This window comes from Mastigoproctus giganteus, chromosome 1 (assembly GCF_048544385.1).
Source record: "Mastigoproctus giganteus isolate SK-2022 chromosome 1, ASM4854438v1, whole genome shotgun sequence".
Lineage (NCBI taxonomy): Eukaryota > Metazoa > Arthropoda > Arachnida > Uropygi > Thelyphonidae > Mastigoproctus > Mastigoproctus giganteus.
In genome coordinates this window covers 197326145-197351108 of record NC_143575.1, presented here as the reverse complement: position 1 = coordinate 197351108, position 24964 = coordinate 197326145, and the positions used below count along the sequence as shown (strand labels likewise).

Here is a 24964-nt window from a genome sequence, read left to right as displayed (position 1 = left end):
TGGCAGTGATCACAGTGTGCTGAAGTGGGATTTACTCAAAGAGGTAACTACCATTAAGGGTAAAGGGAAGGGTTATTGCTTCCGTAAAGGAGACATGGACTGAGACAGTATTTAAATTCTATACAGTGGGATCAACTGATGATGTTACCAACAGCAAATTCAAAATGGGAAGCATTCAAAGAACTTATCTTGGAAGCTACTAGGCTTTACATACCAACTAAGAAATATTGTTCAAGGTTTAGGCCAAAATGGATGTCAGATGAACTAATGAGGCATATGGCAGAGAAGAAAAATGCATGGGATACTTTTGAAATTAACACATGACACAGAAGCCTATGATAGATACAAGTTGATATGCAACCAAGTTACAAAGGAGGTTAGGCAGGCGAAGGCAGATAACGAGAAATCCTTGGCAAGGGATGCAAAGAAAAACAGCAAAGAGTTCTTTACTTATGTAAACTCTAGAAGGAAGGGGATGAATCAGATTAGTCCACTTGATATTGATGGGTCAACTGTTGATGATCCTGCTTAGGTAGCTAACAAACTAAATGAATATTTTGCATCGAAATTCACACATGAGGAGTTATTCAGCAAGGGGAATGCCAGAGGTGTATTCAACTCTAGCAGTAAGCTACAGAATCTTGAAATAACTGGGAGTAAAGTGGAGGAGAAACTGTTGAAGATAAACACAAGAAAGGCACCCGGGGTGGATGGGATCTATCCAGTTATATTAAAGGAGGCAGCAAAGGAAGTAAGCAAACCCTTAGCCATAATTATGAGAGCTTCCTTGGACTCAGGGGAGGTACCCATAGACTGGAAATGTGCAAATGTGACCCCAATTCACAAAGGAGGATCAAAGGCTGAAACAAGTAATTATAGACCTGTGAGCTTAACTTCTGTTCCAGGAAAATTAATGGAGGCACTGGTTAAAGAAGCACTGCAGGATCATTTAGACAAGACTTCAGTTATAGCTCAGACACAGCATGGTTTTGTTAAGGGGAAGTCTTGCCTGACCAACTTGATTGGATACTATGATGCAGTCACAAAAGAACTGGATGCAGGGAATAACTTTGATATTATATATACTTGGATCTTAGAAAGGCTTTTGATACTGTTGCACATGGAAGACTGCTTCACAAATTGGAGCAGTGTGACATTGGAGGCAAATTGCTGCTATGAATAAAGGGGTCGTTGAGGGGGAGAAGACAGAGAGTGGTAATCAATGGACACTGCTCATCGTGGACTAATGTTATTAGTGGAGTCCCTCAGGGCTCAGTGTTGGGTCCATTATTGTTTTCTGTATTTATAAATGATATTGATGATGGTATATCAAGCTTAATGTCCAAGTTTGCAGACGATACAAAGGTTGGCAGGGTTGTCAAGGACACTACTGACACTATGTTGCTGCAACAGGATCTGGAAAGGTTGAGGAGATGGGCTGAGAGGTGGCAAATGAAGTTTAACATTGACAAATGTAAAGTACTACACATGGGAAACAGCAACCCCAGAGCAACGTATCAACTCTGTGATACTACACTGACAGTGGTAGAGAATGAAAGGGACTTGGGGGTGGTTGTGCAGGCAGATATGAAGTTCTCTGAGCAGTGCAGACGGGCGGCAAAAGTAGCTCATGGAGTATTGTCAATGATATACAGGAATTTTTCCAGCAGGGATAAGGAGGTGATTATTCCATTGTATAAGGCAATGGTCAGGCCACACCTAGAGTACTGTATACAGGTCTGGAGGCCTCATTTCAAGAAGGATGTAGAGCTGCTGGAACGAGTACAGAGAAGGGCAACAAGATTAGTGAATGGAACAAAGGGGTGCTCTTACGAAGAAAGACTTACATTTTGCAAATTACAGTGTCTGGAGACTAGGCACCAGCGAGGTGATCTGATAGAGGTGTATAAAGCCTTGAATGGTTTAAGCATTCTCAATGCTGATGGGATTCTTCCTCTAGCTCAAAAAAATCACCTGAGAGGGCATAAATTCAAATTGAGGAAAGACAGATGTAGGATAGACGTGCGGAAATTTGCCTTTAGCCAGCGGGTGGTTGGTTGGTTGGTGGAACGAACAGACTTCCATCCCTTGTGGTGGAGGTTGATAGCCTAAATAAGTTTAAAGCTCAGCTGGACAGGTATTTTGAACGAACAGAGGGGTGAAGTGGAAGTGGGTTTTTTTTTTTTTTTTTTTGGCTGATGCTGCATAAGCTTGCTTTCTTGCATCAAATGCCTCTACTAATGCTAATGCTAATGCTAATGCTAATGCTTACACAACTTCTATTAGAATAAGTAGCAACCTGGAGCGAGGGGTGCTGGGGGTTTCAGGGACTGATGGCAATCATCGTGCAACAGGTGGGTATATGGGATGTGTTAGAGTAACTAATAATAAGAATAGGAACATATATACTTGCATGTATACCAATGCTAGAAGTATAGTAAATAAATTTGATGTGTTGGTCAAGATATCAAAGGCGGATATTGTTGGGATAGCAGAGACGTGGTGTCACACAGTTATAAGGAATGTAGAACCGGAATTTGTGGAATACAATGTGTACAGAAAGGATAGACAGGATATGAAGGGAGGAAGTGTTATGCTGCTAATTAAGAAAAACATAAAATCAAAAGAAGTGCATCCAGTTGATATAGATGAACAGTGCACTCTTGAGTCAGTTTGGTGTAACATAAGCACTGCAAAAGCAAAAATAAGAGTAAGAGTGTGTTATAGGCCTAATGACTCGAATGAGTACAATGAACAATTGTACAGAGAAATAGAGTGTGCTAGTAAATCAGAATGTCTTATAATGGGGGATTTTAACTTCCCAGATATTGACTGGAACTTGTGGGTTGGTCACTCACACACTAGTAAGACTTTTGTGGATTTATTGAATGATTGTTTTCTGCAGCAGCATGTTCGAGAGGCAACCAGAGAGGGTAATACTCGTGATCTGGTTATCAGCAGTGATCATTCGTGTATTAAGGATTTGCAGATAAAGGAACCACTAGGTGGCAGTGATTACGGTGTACTGATGTGGGATTAACTTAAAGATATTATTACCATCAGTGGTAAAGGAAAGGGTTTTTGCTTTCGTAAAGGTGAGTACAGTGGTCTCAGACAGTTTTTAACTTCTGTACAGTGGGATCAATTGACGATGTTAAAAACAGTAAATTCTAAGTGGGAAGCATTCAAGGAATTAATCATGGATGCTACTAAAAGTTTCATACCTATTAAGAAATATTGTTCAAGGTTTAGGCCTAAATGGTTATCAAATGAACTAATGAGACTCGTGGCGGAGAAGAAAAATGCATGGGATGCATATAAATTATCAAGCAACTCAGAAGCCTATGGTAGATATAAGCTAGTCTGTAATCAGGTCACAAAGGAGGTTAGGCAGGCAAAGGCAGATTACGAGAAATCCTTGGCAAAAGATGCTAAGAAAAACAGCAAGGATTTCTTTACTTATATAAACTCTAAAAGGAAGGGAATGAATCTGATCGGTCCACTGGATATCGATGGTTTGGCTGTTTATGATCCTGCTCAGACAGCAAACAAACTGAATGAGTATTTTGCATCTACATTCACACATGAGGAGTTATTAAGGTTTGAAAATGGCAGAAGGTTATCAAATTGTAGCAGGGTGCTTAATGATTTTGTAATAACTGAGAGCAGAGTGGAGGAGAAATTGTTGAAGTTAAACATAAGAAAGGCACCTGGAGTATGGGATCTATCCAGTTATATTAAAGGAGGCGGTAAAGCAACTAAGCAAACCCATAGCCATAATTATGAGAGCATCCTTGGACTCAGGGGAGGTCCCCACGGACTGGAGATGTTCAAATGTATCCCCAATTCACAAAGGGGATCGAAGGGTGACATGAGTAATTACAGACCAGTTAGTTTAACTTCTGTTCTGGGTAAAATAATGGAGTCACTGTTTAAAGAATCATTACAGGATCATCTAGACAAGCCTGCAGCAATTATTCAGACACAGCATGGGTTTGTTAAGGGAAAGCCTTGTCTGACAACTTTGATAGGATATTATGATGTGGTTACAAAGGAACTAGATGCAAAAAATAATTTTGATATCATATATTTGGATTTCAGGAAGGCTTTTGACACTGTTGTGCATGGAAGACTATTGTACAAATTGGAGCAGAATGGTATTAAGGGTAAATTGCTACAATGGATAAAAGGATGGTTGAGTGGGAGAAGACAGAGAGTGGTAATTAACAGGTGCTGCTATTCATGGACTAATGTTATTAGTGGAGTCCCACAGGGTTCGGTTTTGGTCCCACTGTCGTTTTGTATATTTATCAGTGATATCGATGAAGGTATATCAGGCTTAGTGTCAAAGTTTGCAGATGATACAAAGGTTAGCAGGGTTGTTAATGACAGTAATGGCAGTGTGCTACTGCAACAGGATCTATATAATTTGGGCAGATGGGCTAAGAAGTGGCAACTGAAGTTTAACCTTGACAAATGTAGAATACTGCATATGGATAGAAATAACCCCCGAGAAACATACCAACTGTGTGGTACTATACTTAAGATGGTAGAAAATGAAAAAGACCTAGGAGTAATTGTGCAGTCAGATATGAAGTTTTCTGAGCAATGCAGACAGGCTGCCAGGGCAGGTCATGGGGTTTTGTCAATGATATATAGGAATTTTGCTAGCAGGGAGAAGGAAAGGAGGTGATTGTCACTCTGTATAAGCGAATGGTTAGGCCGCACCTTGAGTGCTGCATACAGGTCTGGAGGCCTCATTTTAGGAAGGATGCAGATTTGCTTGAGCATGTACAGAGAAGGGCAACAAGATTGATGAGGGGAGTGAAGGGATCCTCTTACCAAGAGAGGCTTAAGTTCTGCAAATTGCAGTGGCTGGAGACTAGGCACCTGCACGGTGATCTCATTGAGGTGTAAAAGGCTTTGAATGGGTTGAGCACGCTGAATTCTGATGGGATCCTTCCACTTGTTCAGATTACGAACCTAAGGGGGCATAAATTCAAATTAAGAAAAGACAGATGTAGAATAGATGTGCGGAAATTTGCCTTTAGCCAGCGGGCGGTTAATTGCTGGAACAAACTTCCATCTGTTGTTGTGGAAGATAGGTTAAATAAATTTAAGGAGGAACTGGACAGGCATTTGGAGGGAATGGTGTAATTTTTTTTTTTTTGGCTGATGCTGCATAAGCTCATACATTTGCTTTCTTGCATCACATGCCACTACTACTACTACTACATTATGTTGCAACCATTAACCGTTAATCTGATTTCAGAAGGCACCACCATCCAAATCTGCTTAGCATTAATATGTCAAATTGTTATTAATATGTGAGCATTAATTTTGAAAGAAGCTTATAATAATTACATTTTTCTGAAAACAACTGTACTATTGAACATTGATGCATTTTATTCTATAATTAAGCTTCATTACTTTGTGGTATCAATTGGAGGTCGAAAAGGGAGATGTTTCATTTTTGTTTGCTATATAAACAAAAATAACTCACTACGGCATAGCTCAGTAAGAATATTACTCTTCATAAAAGAGTCTGGTACATCTTTTGGTTATTGCTATTCCTCTGAGTTTGGGAACAAGAGTTCCCACTGCAGAACAGTGCTGTCAACAGCTGTGGTATACGTAGAAATTTGGAAACATGCAAACAGATATTTCATTTCAAATGAAAGTTGGGACAGATGAACTGTTCTACTGTAAGATCCACTACCTTGGTAGTGGGTCTTACAGTAGAACAAAATCAGCGTTTGACAGGCTGCTGTGTGATATGAGGATGGTAGGCATGACATAGCAAAAGCCGACCCATTCAACCAACAAAGATAATACAGTAATACCCCGAAGTTACACGATAGGTGGGTCCGACGAAAATCGCTTAAGTCGCATTTGCGTAAGTCGGGGTGCAAATTTGCATATAAATACATATAAATTTTGTTTAATTGGGACCAAGGACTAACAAAAACACTAGTTTAGAAGAAAAATATTAAAAAAATTGCAGTTCTTTATACATATTAATACAAAATATATATTAAAAAAATAAATGACTTACTTAAAAAAGTTATTTCGATGTCGATGGCTTCATAAAATTTAACAAATTCGTCTGACGACACAGCGCCTTCTTTTTTCCACACAGAATTTCTTCGTAGCAAGCCAATAATTTTTTTATTCCTTGCTTTGTAGCTATAACGCATTCTTCATTGGAGTCTATGTTTTCTAAAATTTTTAAGCCCTTTTCAATTGAGCTGAGACCTTCTGTCAAGTTTACAATTGTCATGTGCTTTTCTGGTGGAACTGGGTCTGAAGTGTGGGATACTTCAGTTACGTTTTGCTCACGCATCTCTATGAGCTCATTCATTGTCAGCTCCTGACTATGTGAATCCAACAGCTCATTGACATCATCACCATCGACTTCCAAATCTAATTGCCTGGCAAGATTAACAACTTCTTATATCACATGAGCGACATGATCAGTTTCTGGCGTTGTTTTCATCTCGGTTTTGAAAAAAAAATGGACAAAGTTTCTTCCAGACACCATTCAATGTTTTTTGCGAATTTCATTCCAAGATTCTTCAATGATTCTTACGGCATCTAAAACATTGAATTGTTTCCCAAAGTCTTTAACAGACATATCACTATTTTGTCTCATAGCTTCATTCAGACGTGCAAACGAATGCCTTGTGTAGTAGGCCTTGAATGTTTTGATGACTCCCTGGTCCATCGGTTGAAGCAAGCTGGTTGTGGTTGGAGGCAAAAACACAACTTTCACACGTGGGTCGAAATTAATTAGGGTGGCAGGAGGGTGACCGGATGCATTGTCAATAAGAAGCATCACTTTAAATGGAATCTGTTTAGACTTGTAATAAAGTTCGACTTCTGGTATGAAGTGGTGACCAAACCAGTCATCAAAAATGGAAGCTGTCACCCAAGCTTTATGATTTGACTTCCAAATCACTGGTAAACTAATTTTAGATATATTTTTTAAAACTCTTGGGTTTTCGGAGCGATAAATTAAGAGAGGTTTTAACTTACAGTCACCAGCTGCATTCCCACCAAGCATCACTTTCAATCGGTCTTTGGAAACCTTAAAGCCTGGAAAGCTTTTTTCTTCACGCGCGATAAAAGTTCTTTTAGGCATCTTCTTCCAGAACAGGCCAGTCTCATCCACGTTAAATACGGTTTCACTGCTATAGCCACCTTCTTCTATCATAGCCTTGATTGTCTCAGGAAAAGAAGATGCAGCTTCTATATCGGCAGTTGCTGCCTCTCCACTCTCCGCGATACTGTGCCAGTTACAGCGAGTTTTAAATCGGTTGAACCAACCGTTACTAGCTACAAAGTTTTCATCTTTGCCCACCTCAGCTTCTTCTTTCAACCTCTCAAAAATCAGCTTAGCTTGATCTGATCGACTGGACAATTCTTCACTTTTACTTGATTATCACACCATAATTTCAGCATTGTTTCCATCTCAGCAATAATACCATGACGTTTACGAATTATGCTTGAGTTCAAGGATTGAGCATTTTTCACCGCTTCGAGAATTCTTTCTTTATCTTTTATGATTGTTTTTACTGTGGATTCCGGTAGCTCAAACTTCTTTGCCAATTCACAAATTTTCATTCTGCTATCAAAATCCTTGATAATGCTAAGTTTACATTCCAAAGATATCGTTTTCCTTTTCCTACTAGGTGCAGGAGAATCAGATTTACTTCGTTTGAACGATATAGTTTTTTAAGGGTTTAGAAAACTTTCGTAGATCGTAGAATCATAATTGTGCACGTAGGTTCGCACGAAACATGTCCAATGCATATCACAGCAAGAGAAACACTGAGGTTAGTTTTTCATATGCCATCGATACAGTCAGTCCTCATAGAACGATAGTGTATAATTGTGTTCCTATAAACCCTTGTGCAATAAACAACAGGCCCTATGGGAAAAATAGGGTAGGTGCCGACCACCCAAGATTGAACACACATTTGTAACCAAAACATTACCAAACACAATAAATAATCGTAATAAAATACGTAAATATTTTATTACGACTATTACGTAATAAAATATTGCTAATGCTTTTGCTTCGATCGTAAGCAAACTTGTTTTTTGTTTGATTTTCTATCCAAACAGATGACAGCCATTCCATCTCTTCCAATTCTTTGTGTCTTAATCTAATGGATTTTAATTACACTTTGAGTTGTTCCTGTTATGAAAGTTGTTTTTATTTTCTCTGCATTCTTTGTAATTTTCGGCGTTGCCTCATTTAGGTCTGTAGCACATGCAATATCACATGGTCTTTCATTTCGCTCACCCAAAATCATAGTATGAGGCCACTATAAATTTTCCCGGGTAAGACTTTTTGACCCAGTCCGCCTCTGTTTATCGATATTGCTTTTTTTTTTTTTTCTCTCTGAATCTGCAGTGTCGTCGCCAGGATGCTTTCTTTTCACACCTTTTAAGTATTTTACTCATTTTTAGGGAATAAAGCACAATTAAAAAAAAAAAGAGGAGGCACCCTTGATACGCATAAACAAAGCTGCACGCATGTAGCAACTGAATAAACAACACCATAAAGGCAGAGATACACTATTAACACCTCACATTTCGAGGGGTTACTACCATAAAACAATAAAAATCCAGTTGCATTTCTGCTAGTGGAATCTGTTATAAACTGGTAGTAAACTCGATCTAATTGCATACCGATAGCTGGAATTGTGTTGGTTTTTACGTTATTATGGTGAAATGTGTTTCCCCTTCACTGATATAAAAAACATAAATACATTTTCAGAATCTTATCTTCATTCCTATCGTGTTGCGTTCGTTTGGGGTGATTCTGCATTCGACTGCCATTTCTTGTAAACACAAAGGCGAATCGTGCATAAGCCAATTCGGTTCGTGTTATATTATAAGATATCGTTACCATATTTATAAATAGTGTATGATTGAATTCGTGTAGTGTAAACATGTGTTATACAAGGACTGACTGTATACGGCTCGACCGACGCGATCCATTTCTCTCGTGAAAACGATGTAATTTCCGACAAAAGTTGAGCATGAATTCGAACGCACATACAAATATGACAGTTAGAATACAAATTCTTGTATATGTGTGCAGCTCATGCGCATCAAAGTTGAATTTTGTTCATCTTTCGCTCTCACTCTCCGCCGTCGCACCATATATCGATAACATATGAAAAACGACCTTGAAGATAGTGGGCAGCAGCGTTGCCAAACAAAAAAATCGAGAACCGCGTAACTCCAAGTTCGCGTAAGTCGGGGTATTACTGTAATAAAATTTATTATTGTTGTTTCACAAATTAAAATGAAATTTATGTTTTGCTTTCAGTGGTGAAAGAGATAAAGTTTCAAGAGATAAATACAAATTTATCATTTCAATAGCTAATGCAGACAGTTTACCCACATTTTCTGGCAATAGAATGATAATGTGCTCATTGCTTCCACTTATCAATCCTACAGTGGGGGATTGATAAAAACATGAAATTTGAAAATTAACCCATGCACATTGAAATTAAATTGCTTACAATAAAAGTGTTTGTTTGGTTCATTGTAAATTCCTATTAAAAATTAGAAAATCTAAGTAAATTTTATTTCAGGCTATAATGTGGGTCTTAAAAGATATCACTGACACCCCCCCCTTCCTCCTCTGAGTATGGGAGGAGGGGTGTCTGTGTATATAGTATCTTTTATTATTTACTTATTAACACTAATCTAAACTTTATTTTTAGGATTTTATATGTATTGTATTTATTTTTGTTTTGTAAATAAACTATGTTATTTTTTATATTCTGCTGTTTAGTTGGTTGATTTGATTATAATGGTATTAAAATTTGTATTTTCTAACACTTTTTATATGAAGTAATCTTAATATAAGAATTTTCTTGAATTTTTAGTTAATTATAATTTTAGTTTTTAATTATGCCTCTAGTTTGGAATCAGAAAACCTCTAGGCCCAAGCTTTGGAACTAGAAGCTTTCTAGTACTTGAGGTCTGGTACTATATATATAGGACTTTTAAACAAGTATAAACTTCCTATTTATTATAGGTAAATAAAAAGAATACATCAATTTTATCTAATATCTGCTTACGATGCTGATTACTACAAATAAAATTTTAATATTATTACTTCAAATTAAAATAATAAAAATTATTTTAATTCTGTTTAATTCTTTTAGCATTTTTCCCCCTGAATAAAAAAATTTGTAAAGGTACATTAATTTTTCAAATTATAATGAAAATTACTTCAATTCTGTTTAATTATTTTTTACCTTAAATAAAACCAAATGGCCCTAAAAACACAAAAACTAGTGATTTGTAATATATGCAAAAATCTTAAATTTTTCCCACAGTCTGAAATATGCTAGGAACCCCCTTTCCATACAGAGAAATTATTTTAAGTAATATTAATTTTTATATATAACGGAACTGTGATTAGTTTAATATTTTATTAGGAAATCATATGTTTTTTGGATTTTTCCCTCCTATGTATAAAAAAAATTGTAAAGTTACATTAATTTTAAATTATGATTTTGAGGTGATAACAATTTACATAAGTTGGTAAAGACTATAGATACACCCCTGCCTAAAAGTTTGGAAGCACAGCATATGACAACAGTTTTTATTAATTTTTTTTAAAATTAGCTATGACAATGTAAGGTTTAATATAAAAAAATAACACACTACAAACCATTTTAAGATTTTTTATTAAGCAGATAAAATTTTTCAGCAAAAAATATTGAAATGTTAATATAACAACTATACTAATTTTTCATCAGAATATACTCCACAAGATTTTATCACTGCCTTATACAGACTTATCATCTTGGCAATTAATTTTATAATTGTGTCTTGACTAACATTATTCCAAGTGATCTGTAAGGTTTCTCATGTATTTTGTGAGGACTTTACAGACTTGATGGTCCAGATGATCCCATAAAAGACCTATTGAGTTAAGCCAGGAAATAGGGGTGGTGGCGACACTATAATTTGCAATGCTCTCTCCTCTTGTTTAGTATAATAAGTATATTAGTTGCTAAAAAGTTTCTGCAAAGTTTCTTAGGGCTGTGCTTCAGGTCACTATCATGTAGTAATATAAAATTCTTCCACAAAGTCAAGAGTCCAGAGGATATTGCATTATGTTCAAGAATGTTTTTATAGCCTTCTTTTCTTAAAATTCCTTCAATTTTAACAGTGTCCCCCACTCCAGAAAAACAGATGCAACCCCAGATCATGATGGAACCTCCATGCTTGACTGTAAGCACTGAACAGTGTAGTGTAGCATGATTTTTTTCTTCAGTTGATCATCTCACATGAACTTAATGCTTAGATTTACCCCCAGGGGCTCACATCTGGTGAGTATGGGCTTGACACACCCAGGGTCCTGAGCTGGATATCATCATTCTTCCCTTTCTTGGTGTTCTACTTCTCTCTCTCTCTCTCTCTCTCTCTCTCTCTCTCTCTCTCTCTCTCTCAGGGTAATAAGGATTTTTTTTTTTTTTTGGGCCGGTGCAGCATAAGCCTCAGGCTTCCTTGCACCATATGGCTAATAATAATAATAATAATAATAAAATTTCAAATTTGTATTCTTTCATCCACAGTGCATTTTTCCACTCTTCAATTATCTAATGTTGATGGCTCTTAGACAAAGCAAACAATTAATTTAATTTTCTTGTTTCTGGCTTCTACAAGGATGGGATACACTTAAATAGAATGAGTGCAAAAATATTTGCTGATGCCATCATTAGTTTTAGGTGGGTCAGAAAACTGCTAGCTTGGAGTGATTCACAGACTAATAAATTAACAGTAGCCACAGGCAGAAGTGAAAATGATTCTTGCATTGCTTCTATTGGAATACACAGCAGCCTGGAAAGAATGGTGTTGGGTATTTCAAGGACTGCTAGGAGTCATCATGGAACAAGTAAATAAATGGTCTATGTTAGGGCAACTAAGAGTAAGTACAGGTGCATTTATACTTGCATGTACACCAATGCTAAGATTATAGTAAATAAATTTGATGAATTTCAAGTGCTGATCAAGACTTCAAAGGCAGATATTGTTGGGATATCAGCTACATGGTGTCACACAGGTATAAGGAATACAGAATTGGAATTTGGGGAGTACAATGTGCACAGAAAGGATAGACAGCATAGGAAGGGAGGAGGGATTATGCTGTTCGTTAAGAAACATATAAAATCTAAGGAAGTACACTCAGTTGAAATGGGTGGAGGGTGCAATGTTGAGTCAGTTTGGTGTGACACTAGGAGAGCAAAAAGAAGAGTGTGTTATAGGCTTAATGACTCTAATGAGTACAAAGAACAACTGTACAGAGAAATAGATTGTGCCATTGAATTAAAATGTCTTATAATGGGAGATTTTAACTTTCCAGATATTGACTGGAACTTGTGGGTTGGTCACACACACTAGTAAGATTTTTTTCTTGGATAATTGTTTTCTACAGCAGCATATTCAAGAGGAAACCAGAGGAAGAAATACTCTTGATCTGATTATCAGCAGTGATTATTCATGCATTAAAGATCTGCAGATAAAGAAACCACTAGGTGGTAGTGAGCACAGTGTACTGATGTGGGATTTACTTAAAGATATAACTACCATCAGAGGTAAAGGGAAGGACTTTTTCTATCATAAAGATGACTACAGTGGTCTCAGACAGTTTTTAAATTCTATACAGTGGGACCAACTGATGATGTTACCAACAGGAAATTCTAAATGGGAAGCATTTAGGAAATAATCGTGGAAGCTACTAGGCTTTTCATACCAATTAAGATAAACTAACGAGACTCATGTCGGGGAAGAAAAATGCATGGGATGTAATAAATTATCAGGCAACATAGAAGCCTATGGTAGATATGACCTAGTCTGTAATCAAGTCATATAGTAGGTTAGCCAAGCAAAAGCAGATTATGAGATCTTTGGCAAAAGATGGAAAATAGAAACAGCAAAGACTGCTTTACTTATGTAAGCTCTAGAAGGAAGGGGATGAATCAGATTGGCCCACTTTATATCGATGGTTTGACTGTGGATGATACTGCCCATGTAGCTGACAAACTGAATGAATATTTTGGATGTACATTCACACATGATGAATTCTGTTGGGAAGTGGAGGCCAGAAGCTTATCAAACTAATAAGGAGCTAAATGATTTTGCAATAACTAAGAGCAAAGTGGAGAAAAAAAAGGCACCTCTGTTGGATGGGATCTATGCAGTTATATTAAGGGAGGCAGCAAAGGAAGTAAGCAAACCTTAGCCATAATTTTTAGAGCATCCTTGGACTCAGGGGAGGTTCCCACGGACTGGAGATGTGCAAATGTACAGTCAGTCCTTGTATAGCACGATAGTTGTGTTCCTAGAAACTCTTATGCAATGCAAAATCGTGCAATGTAAACAACAGGCCCTATGGGAAAAATAGGGTTAGGTGCCGACCATCCAATATTGAACACACATTGGTAACCAAAACATTACCAAATACAATAAATAATCGTAATAAAATACTTACGTATTTTATTACGATTTTTTATTATTATACGTAATAAAATATGTAATACGTAAGCATTTTAAGTAATACGTAAGTATTTTATTGCGACTATTACGTAATAAAATATTGCTAATGCTTTTGCTTCTATCGTAAGCAAACTTGTTTTTTGTTTGATTTTCTATCGAAACAGATGACAGCCATTCCACCTCTTCCAATTTTTTGTGTCTTAATCTAATGGATTTTAATCATACTTTGAGTTGTTCCTGCTATGAAAGTTGTTTTTATTTTCTCTGCATTCTTTGTAATTCTCGGCGTTGCCTCATTTAGGTCTGTAGCAAGTGCAATATCACATGGTCTTTCATTTCGATCAAAGTGTTTCACAATTTCATATTTTTTCTGTATCGGCAGTGGCAGACTGGCCATAAGCCTTACTGGGGAAACCCTGGTGGGCCGGAGGCAAGGCCAGTGTGATTTTGGCCATAAACGCTAGTATGAGGCCACTATAAATTTTCCTGGGTAAGAATTTTTGATCCAGTCCGCCTCTGTTTATCGATCTTGCTTTTCTTTTTCTCTCTGAATCTGCAGTGTCTTCACCAGGATGCTTCCTTTTCACACCTTTTAAGTATTTTACTCATTTTTAGGGAATAAAGCACAATTACAAAACGAGGAGGTACGCTTGATAAACAAAGCTGCGCGCGCGTAGCAACTGAATAAACAACATCGTAAAGGCAGAGATACACTATTAACACCTCACATTTTACTAAAGCACATTTTAGGGGTTACTACCATAAAACAATAAAAAAAAAATTTCAAGTTGCCTTTCTGTTAGTGGAATCTGCTATAAACTGGTAGTTAACTTGATCTAATCGCATTTGCGATTATACCGATAGCTGGAATTGTGTTGCTTTTTACGTTATTATGGCGAAATGTGTTTCCCTTCACTGATATAAAAACATAAATACATTTTCAGAATCTTCTCTTCATTCCTATCGGCGCTTCCGTAGCCAGGTGGGAAGGAGCAGCAGTGCGTAGCACACGCTTCTTGATTAGACCGGGGTTCGAGCCCGTCACCACCAAAATACGGAGGATGCGGTAAGGTCAGTGAATGACCACCGCATATCCCGGAGCAATATGGCCTTAGTTGCTAATGCTCCTAAAAACCAAATAACAAACAAACAAACCAACAATCATTCCTATCGTGTTGTGTTCGGTTGGGGTGATTCTGCGTTCGACTGCCATTTCTTGTATACACAAAAGCGAATCGTGCATAAGCGAATTGGGTTTGTGTTATATAAGGTATCATTCCCCTATTTATAAATCATGTATGATCGAATTCGTGTAGTGTAAACACGTGTTATACGAGGACTGACTGTATCCCCAATTCACAATGGGGGGGGGGATCAAAGGATGGCACAAGCAATTACAGACCTGTTAGTTTAACTTCTGTTTTGGGAGGGGAAAATGGAGTCACTGGTTAAATAAACATTGCCGGATCATCTAGCCAAGACTACAGCTATAGTTCAGACACAGCTTGGGTTTGCTAAGAGGAAGCACTGTCTGACCAATTTGATTGGATACTACGGTGTGATCACAAAGGAAATGGATGCAAAAATAATTTTGATATCATATACTTGGATTTCAGGGAAACCTTTGATACTATTGCACATGGAAGACTACTATACAAATTGGAGCAGTATGGAATTAAGAGTAAGTTCTTGCTATGAATAAAAGGATGGTTGAGTGGAAGAAGACAGAGAGTGGTGATCAATGGACACTGCTCTTCATGAACTAATGTCATTAGTGGAATCCCTCAGGGTTCAGTGCTGATTGTTGTTTTCTATATTTATCATTGATATTGATGAAGGTATATCAAGCTTATTGTCCAGATTTCCAGACGATACAAAGGTTGGTGGGGTTGGTAATGACAGTACACTATTACATCAGGATCTGGAAAAATCCGGGCAGATGGGCTGAGAGGCAGCAACTGAAGTTTTACATTGATAAATGTATAGGACTGCATATGGGTAGCAGTAACCCCAGAGTAACGTGACCTACCAACTGTGCGGTATTACACTGGGTAGTGGAGAATGAAAAAGACCTGAGGTAATTGTGCAGTCAAATATGAAGTTTTCTGAGCTCTGGCAGAGACAGGCAGCCAGAGCACAATTTCTCAAAATTCAAAAAACAGGAATTTTGCCTGTAGGGATAAGGAGGTGATTATCCCTTGTATAAGACCTTGAGTATTACATACAGGTCTGGGGGACTGATTTTAGGAAAGATGTAGAGATGCTGGAATATGTACAGAGAAGGGCAACGAGATTGGTGAAGGGAACAAAGGGTTGCTCTTGCCAACTGCAAATTGCAGCATCTGGAGACTAGGCACCTGCAAGATGATCTGGTTGAGGTGCATAAGGCCTTGAATGGTTTGAGCAAGCTCAATGCTGATGGGATTCTTCTTCTTGCTCAGATTCTGCACCTGAGGGGCATACGTTCAAATTGAAGAAAGACAGTTGTAGGTGTGGAATTTGCCTTTACCCAGTAGGTGCTTGATTGCTGGAACAAACTTCCATCTGTCGTTGTGAAAGTTGGATAAAAGCTTAAATAAATTCAGGGAAGAACTGGGCAAAGTTTAGGAACAAATGGAAGGGTGAAATGGGATTTTTTTTTTTTTTTTTTTTTTTTGGCTAATGCAGTATAAACTTTCTTGCACCATGTGCTTCTACTATAATGCTCATGAAGTTCTGCTTGTTGAGGAAGAAGTTTTACAATGGATGTAGACATGTGAATTTCTTGTTTCTATTGAACTCAGCTTGGATTTCAGGTGCAGTAAATCATCGGCAATGTTTAGAAATCAGTGTTATGATCTTGTCTTGTGCTTTCATTGTTATGCACTGTTGTTGTGATTGTGGTTTGTCCTTTAAACTGCCAGCCTCCTTGAATCTTTGGATAGTAGTTTTTACTCTTTTAAATGAAACACCTAATTTTTTGCCAGTACTTGTGGAATAATTTTCTTTATATAGAGTTATAATAGCACTTCTTTTTCCAAGACTTCAGTTTGTTGTTTCTTGCTATGTTTATCACGAAACACAAAACTTACACCATGAACTCTCTCTGAATGACAGGTGTTTGATTTTATAAGTTACATCTCTCACTCATCAATTTATATTATTGCAAAACACTAAAATCATCTACAGTTTTCAGTAATATTGAAACAATATTCCCACTAGAATATTTTAGAATAATCTACAACTTTCAGGAAACTTCTACAATATTCTACCACATTCAGGGGTCTTCTACACCTTTCTGGAATGTTCTCAAATATTCTTGAAATTTCTTAAATATTATTTAAGATTTTAAATTTTATACAAATAGAAAATATTTTAATAAAAATTGGTAAACAAGTCAGTCCTATTTTAATAAAAAAAACTTTGAAAATTAAAAAAATGAAACGTGATTCCAAACTTTTAGGTGGGATTCTATATGTTGAGAAGAATGCTCAACTTATTTCTCCAATATATACGTATTATTCCTCTTTCTCTCTCTCTTGCAGATACCCGTACGTTCCCGATCCTGGTCTTTGAAAAGAAATGTCCCCATCACTAAATGTCCTGAAAGTCTTTGCAGTGACCTTGACAGTCAAAGCATCAGACTAAGAAGCATGTCAAAAAATATGGGCAAACTACATGAAAATATTGAGTTGCTTACCTCTATGTGTACAATTATTCAACAAAATGACCCTCATAAGATGGTTCGAAGGCTATTTTTGATGTCCTATTTTCCTAGTGGTTTTTGGCCTCGACTGATAATTAGAATGCTTGCAGATGACTTTGTCATTGAGATTGTTCGCTCTTATTTTTCAACACCAAAAGATGTGTTGATGGATCCTATACTTGCAACTGTTTTCCAGCGTAAAGCTGAGTGGCTGTGTTGGCAGACTGGAATGGAATTGCGATACTTAGATGCAACATTATTTCGTATGAAAGAACTGCTACCTAACATAAGTGATTCTGCTTCAGGTTATAGGCAGATGAAGTTATTACTACTTCAGGATGAGAACTGGAATGAAATTGATATACATTCGTCAGCTGTCTTGGAAATTTTACTTCCTAATCAATGTGTTATTGTAAGAAAACCTGTATTAGTTGAGTGTACAGATAGTTCTCAGCTCTCTCGTGAACCTGGAAAATATCAGACAATTTTGCTTACACCAAGTCTTGAAGGAGTTGCCAAGTTGCTTGCTTTAGCTGTTGATCATATTGATACACTACTTGAAGACTGGTATCCATCTCTTGGTACTAGATTTGTGCACACTTCAGCTGGAAAGTTTCTAGTAACAAGACTTGTTCCTTGCACAGAATGTATAGTGTCATGCAAAAAGGAAAAATTTTCTAATTCAGAACAGATGGTTTTAGATTTTTATAAAGAAAAAGATAAAGATATGTGGCAGCTGATTAGTTCATCATATCCCACATCTTTTACAGAACCCTATATATTGAAAGGGATTGCATTTAATGATGGTGATCATTTTCCACATGATGAAGGAGCTAAGCAGCATGAGAATATAATCAATATAGAACATAAAGATGTACAAAGATCAGCAGGGAGTAGAACTCATGATGGTGGAATCAGTCCTACGACTAACAATATTAGGCAAGTAATAGTTTTTAATAGCAAGTAATATAATATGCTTTTTATTATATTTTAAAAATATTGTTATAGAAATTACTTTTTAGTTATGTTTCTTTAATAATATAATTTTAAAAAATTTATGATAAATAATAGAGAAAAGAAATACTTATTTTCATAAACAACATCGACAGAGGAATAAAGTGTATGAAGTCAAAATTTCAGATAACATAAAGATTAGGAGAGTTGCTACTGATCAGTTCCAAGTAGTACTCCTTCAGAATGACTTTATCTGGCTTCAAGAATAGTCAGAAAAGTGGAAGCTATGTTTTTATGCAGCAAAATTCAAGGTCTTACACTTGGGAAATAGCAATCTCAAAATAACTTATGCACTTAGTAGGGTTGAATTAAAAACAGTAGAGGAAGAAAGGGATCTTGTTATAATACCACTGTACAAGGCAATTGTAAGACTGCATTTGCAATACTGTGTCCAAGTATGGAATACTTATCAGAAAAGAAAAGATTGAGCTTCTTGAATGGGTCCAAAGATAGGCAACTTGCATAGTGTTTGGCAAAAGTACGACCATATGAGGAACGACCTCAAGTACAGAGATGGCAACCAGGCTCCTTAGAAAGGACTTGATTGAGGTTTGTAAGGCTCTGAGAAGGGTTGGTAAAATTAATGAAGGCTGAATTTTTACTGTTATAAAGAATTCCAGACTATGGACCTTAAATTCAAATTATAGGCGAAGGGGTTTTTGACTAGATTGTAGGAAGTTTTCTTTTAGCCTTTGAGTTGTTGATTGCTAAAACAAATTGCCTTCACAGGTTTAATATTTGTTTAATATTTCTAAAGGAAACTTTGTTTAATATTTCACTGTTGTTTACTATTTCTAAAGGAAAGATTCATAAGACTTGAGATGAGAAGATAGAAATTTTTAACTTATCACTACCTAACAAATTTTCTAAAACATTCTGTTTATTTGTACTTCTTGGTGTTTCTTTATGAATTTGGCTATGCTGATTTTGAATATGACCTTAAGTTTTACGTAGCATCAATAGTTTGCTCCAGAAATGAAAGACAAGTAAATATGCAATTATACTATATAGTTGCAGCTGACAGTTTTAAGAAAGGTCAACTGGGTGGTTAGCTATATGAGGAGGGAAGCACATATTTTGTGTTTTCTTATGTACTCTTTTTTTGTTGTTGTTGTTGTTTGTGGTGCAGTAAAAGGCTGTGTCTTCCTTGCACTATATAACTATTGCTAATGCCATGGCATCAGACCCTTCACTCCTGAACAGTGTGGTGATGCTTTGCCAGCTTGCCAATTGCCCAGTATGCATATCCTTTATGTCAACCCTTTGTGTATAGGTGTGGCTATTAAATAATGAGACCGTTGCAATAAAATAAATATGATAAAATATTTCATACCTTATAAGTTATCCGCTTGAAAATAATTGCCTTGGGCTTGCATACAATGTTCCATACTCTCTTCCAAGCACAGAAAATTTTTGGAAGTTATCTTCTGTAAGCCCTTTTAACATTTCAATTGTTTTTATCTGAATGTCTTTATTGGACTGAAAATGGGTTCCCTTAAGTACTTTTCAGTTTTGGGAAGAGGAAAAAGTCACAATGGACTAGATCTGGCAAGTAGGGTGCTTGTTCACACTCAGGACTTGGTTTTGGCCAGAAACTGGTAAATACAGAGTGCATTGTGTGCTGGAGCATTGTCTTGATGGAGCATCCATCTATCCTACCACAATTCAGATCTCTTCCATTGAAGTTTTTCATGCAGCCTTGTAAGAACTTCAATGTAATATGTTTGATTGACAGTCTGATTTGGTGGGATGTATTCAGCCATAAAAATTCCTTTAATATTGAAGAAAACAAGGAGCAGGGTTTTCATTTTGATTTTGACATTCTTGCCTTTTTTAGTCTGTCGGATTGTTTTGTATTTCTTTGCATTGACTGTCTTTTAGTTTCTGGGTCATACTGGAACAGCCAACTTTCATTGGAAGTAATTACAGTACTTAGAAAGTCTGGATCTTCTTCAGTTTTTTCAAAACTTCATAAACTTATAGTTTTCTCAATCTTTGATCTTCATTCAAAATTTTTAGCACCATCTTGGCACACTGTTCTCATGCCTAAATTTTCAGTTAAAATTTGTCTAGCTGTTTCTTTGTCCATATTGACTTCTGATGCAACCATTCTAATGCTTAAACGAAAATCACTTCTAATCAGTGTCCTTACCATGTCCACATTTTCATCAGTTTTCATGGATACCAGACACCGTGGCTGTTCATCATCTCCACATTCACTCTCTCTCCCTTCCGAAAATCTTATATGCCATTTAAACATGCATGCTCTTGACATGCTATGTTCCCCATATCACTTGACATAAAAATTCATAGCTTTCAGTTGGTGTTTTCTTTAGTTTTGTTAAAAATATGAGGTTGATTCATTGTTCAGTTCTTTTGTCTTTCGCTTTTCCAGCAGAATATAAAGAATATATAGAATATACACAAGGTAATGAAAACATGTCTGATTGCAAAGCAAATGAACGTGTTGGAATGTGACTTGGCAGACAACTAGGAAAGAGTCAAGGTTTAAAATTTTATGATATTGTTATTTGTTGTTGTTATTTGGTTTTTTTTTCAGGAGCATTAGCAACTAAGGCCATATTGCTCCATGATATGCGGTGGTCATCCCCGACCTTTCCGCATCCTCCGTATTTGGTGGTGACGGGCTCAAACCCTGGTCTAATCAAGAAGCGCGTGCTACGCACTACTGCTCCTTCCCACCTGGCTACGGAGGCGCCCTTATGATATTGTAAAATTGCCCTATGTAAAGTTTACGTATTTACACATAATTTTTGACTGTTGCTCAAGAGACAGTTATATTTATAATTGTAAAATAAAGGAAACTAAATATGTGAAAAATATAGGTATGTTAAAATTTACATAAATTTTATTCTCTCTAAAAAGATCATAATCAGAAAATCAATAAAATCGAAACAAAGCACCGTAGAAAATTCAAATTAATGTCTGTGTCTGCTTTTAGCCTTCCTTCTTGTTGTAAAGATCCTGTTGTTTAATATTTCTAAAGGAAAGATTCATAAGACTTGAGATGAGAAGATAGAAATTTTTAACTTATCACTACATAACAAATTTTCTAAAACATTGTTTATTTGTACTTCTTGGTGTTTCTTTATGAATTTGGCTATGCTGATTTTGAATATGACCTTAATTTCTACTTAGCATCAATAATTTGGTCCAGAAATGAAAGACAGGTAAATATGCAATTATACTATGTCAGATTTATTAACAACGTTTAACTTCTGCACAGAACAGCTTATTAATCTTTGCTACAAGTAAACAGCAAGCTAAAAAAAAATCATAAATTAAAAAGTAGAAATCCTCCTTAGGTTAGTTTTAAAAAAATTCCCCAAAAATGTAAATATGTATATTTGTCTTTTGTGGTCAGTATGATCATCCCAAATCAGGAACTAGATATAGTCACCCATGCCATGATGGCTTCAACTCATCTTCCTTGGTACCTCAACTCTATTGACTGCTTGCCCTTGTGAAATCCTCCCCATGTTCTTCACTAATATTACTCTAATTTTGTCAATCCAGGTGAAAGTGCAAGGAATAGAGTTTGATTGACATTCTGCATCCCATTTTCTCTACTGTTCATTCAACTTTTCAATTAGTTCTTTGTAATTTTACCTTAATATTACCAAGAAAGCCATTCACTCTCAAAATAACTGTGAGGCATTCCACTCAGCATCAGCTGTTTTGTCTTGCATGCCTTGTAAAGCCAATGTCTGCTTAACTTGTGGAACAGTAAATATGTCACCTTTCACATTTAATAAAAGGCAGTTTTGAAAACATACATTGTATATGCTTGAAGGTGTCACCTTGAGGAGTCAGTGCTTTAACTATTTGACCAGTCCCAGATAAGAAATGATCAAAGCAAGATTTGTTTCTTAGATACATGGAATTGTTTACTACTTTGTGTATGCCAGGCTGCTACTCATTTCTGTTCTTGTGCAGTGTTGATGTACTGTCCTGCTGTCCCATAGGCAGAGAAAGCAAGCCAACTTAGTGAAACCACCTTGCAAACCCAGAAGGCACCCTAGCACCTTAAAGCACCCCACAGATATCTCATATATACTTTGAGTACATCATACTTGATGTACTCAAACACATATGTCACATTTTATAGTCTTCTTTAATATAAACAGAATGCATAACATCAAACAATTGGTGTATATTCCCACTATGAAGCAACTCAGCTTTCAGACTTTTATTTCAACTGTCTATGAAAAGATGCCACTTTTCTGGATTGCAATTAATTTCAGTTTCTTCATAAAAAACAATAAAATCGAAACAAAAGCACTGATATTCTGCAACAATATATAAAAACTGGATATCATCACTCTTCTCTTTCTTGGTGATTTCCCTTCTACTTCTCTCTCTCTCTCTCTCTCTCTCAGGGCAACTAGGGAATTTTTTTTTTTTTTTTTGTCTGTTGCAGCATAAGCCTCAGGCTTCCTTGCACCATATACCTAATAATAATAATAAACTTCCTTATATTTTTCTTTATGTCAAAGTCTTGCAGCTAGAATTCAGTAGATGCTACTCTTTTAAATGAGATGTCAGTAGCTGTGCATTGCACTGGATAAGACTAATTCCTCACTAAGTCATACAATTCTTGCTGATTAGGAATTGTAGTACTTTACTTAAATGAGCTTGAGGTATAATCCCATTTATCCTTTTCAATAAATTCACCATCCAGTTTTAAAAACCATTTTCTGGAGAATGGATTGGGAATTGGCAGGTTGTCATTCTGTAGCACCTAGAGCAATAAAGGATGGTATGTTGGGACTTTTCAAATTATATATATCCACCATATGTAAGTGTCACCATGGTGATTTGTGGGCTCTCTATGTATTTGAAGCAAAAGGCATACACTTACAATCGTTTAATGTTGACCTGTAACTACCTCAGCAGAAATGAGGTTCCCACAAATTAACTTGATCACTGGTAGACTTTTGAAAATAAGTTTCATATGTACTTTAAAACTTGGTGGCATGAGTGATGTTATGCTTCACCTTCTTTGGACTACTATACCATCCACAGATATAGCAGAATGAGTCTGGAGGTAATTTTGTTTGGTATTCATATTAAGCTGCAAAAAAAAAAAAAAATTAGTATTGCAAGCTCTTATACATCACAGTTTTTGTTATACACCTGTGTAATATATATAAATGCCACAAAAATCACACCTTCAATGGCTGAAAATATTGGCCATAGAGAAGAACCAAGGTTGGTATAAAAAGCAGAAAATGGATTGTGAATGCAATTATTTCAGTTTTTTTGTGTTTTTTTTTTTTTTTTTTAATTAATTTTTTTTTCTCATTATTAACAGTTGTCATTATAAAAATAATATGAAAATGTTCCATCCCCTGTATTTTTTTTTTTTTTTTTGAAAAGTATGTTTGTTTTAAAAAATAAATCACATCTTATATACATCTCACAGTGATTTAGCTTGGAGAGTGCCAAGCATGCAACTATTGGTTAATATAATGCCAAATGTCACTCAACTATTGGTCAGAAGATTCTTGTGTTGTACACTGATTCGGGCGCCTACGTAGCCAGGTGGGAAGGAGCAGCAGTGCGTAGCATACACTTCTTGATTAGACTGGGGTTCGAACCCGTCACCACCAAATATGGAAGATGCGGAAAGGTCAGGGAATGACCACCACATATCCCAGAGCAATATGGCCTTAGTTGCTAATGCTCCTAAAAACCAAATAACAAACAAACAAACAAACAGCACTGATTCGTCAAAAAATCATCATGTCATATCCAGCTAATGTAGTATATTAGTTTTTATCTTTTTTTTAGTTACTCTTTGGTGTGCCACAGAAACAGTTAGCTGTTTAATGTTTCTCAAACATAATGTCTCTGAAATGTGCGTAGCATCTCTCAACTGTAATGTCTCAGATTAATTCATTTTGTTGTGTGGCTATTTGGAGGAAATGACTTTGAAATCCCAAAACCAAATGTTTGCTCCATTAATTAAGAAAGCTTCTCACTTGATTTCTCAATCAGAATCAGATGATTTAGTTCGAGAGCTGAATTTATCAAAAATCAAGCTGAGCTTTTAGATTCCAGATTGCAAGGGCAACTTAGTTTTGATTTTTTTTTGTGCCCTATGAGTGGAAATTAATTTTTTGAAGTAATTAATTTTTTTCCATTAATACTGAATTTGTATTTTGCAATAGTAATAATGAACTTATGAAGCTTTTGAAACTAGAACACAATCCAGATGAATGTTGTATATTCATAAATTTGTCAAGCTAAGTTTGAAGACAGTGCTTCTGCATAATTGAAACATTTAACACTTGTTCCGTTCATATATGCTGTTCATAATGAACAACATTTTTGAAAAAAGAGATAATGAGAGGATGCTGTGAAAATGTATAGATGCTTCTGAAAAAATATTGACTGTGATAAATACTTATGAAATATTTGTGGTGACTTGAGAATTTGTTAGCATTTCTTCTTGGGAATACTACTAAGGTATATGATATAGTGTTGCCTTTTGTGTTATTTGGGACAGCTGAGAAAAAGACAGGCATTACATAGTTCAAGAATGGCCTGTTAGACAGCACTTGGTTCCAGGGCATAAAAATTATTTTTATCAGCCTCTTGTAAACAGTAAGGTGTTTTTTTTTTTATCATTATCTCCATATTTAATTAGGCCCAATGAAAAACTCTAAAAGCTGTGAATAATGACAGTGATGGATTTTTATATTGTAA

The 24964-nt window shown here is 36.2% G+C and overlaps 1 protein-coding gene across 1 annotated transcript in view; it reads left to right on the top strand.

The window, feature by feature from the left end:
- The window catches only part of LOC150091432 (leucine-rich repeat serine/threonine-protein kinase 1-like), a 595643-nt gene that overhangs the window by 405016 nt on the left and 165663 nt on the right, over window positions 1-24964 (top strand). Inside the window, exon 20 of the mRNA XM_090390319.1 lies at window positions 17058-18157. Coding sequence (XP_090246445.1) covers window positions 17058-18157 — 1100 coding nt within the window. The remainder of the gene's footprint in view (window positions 1-17057; window positions 18158-24964) is intronic.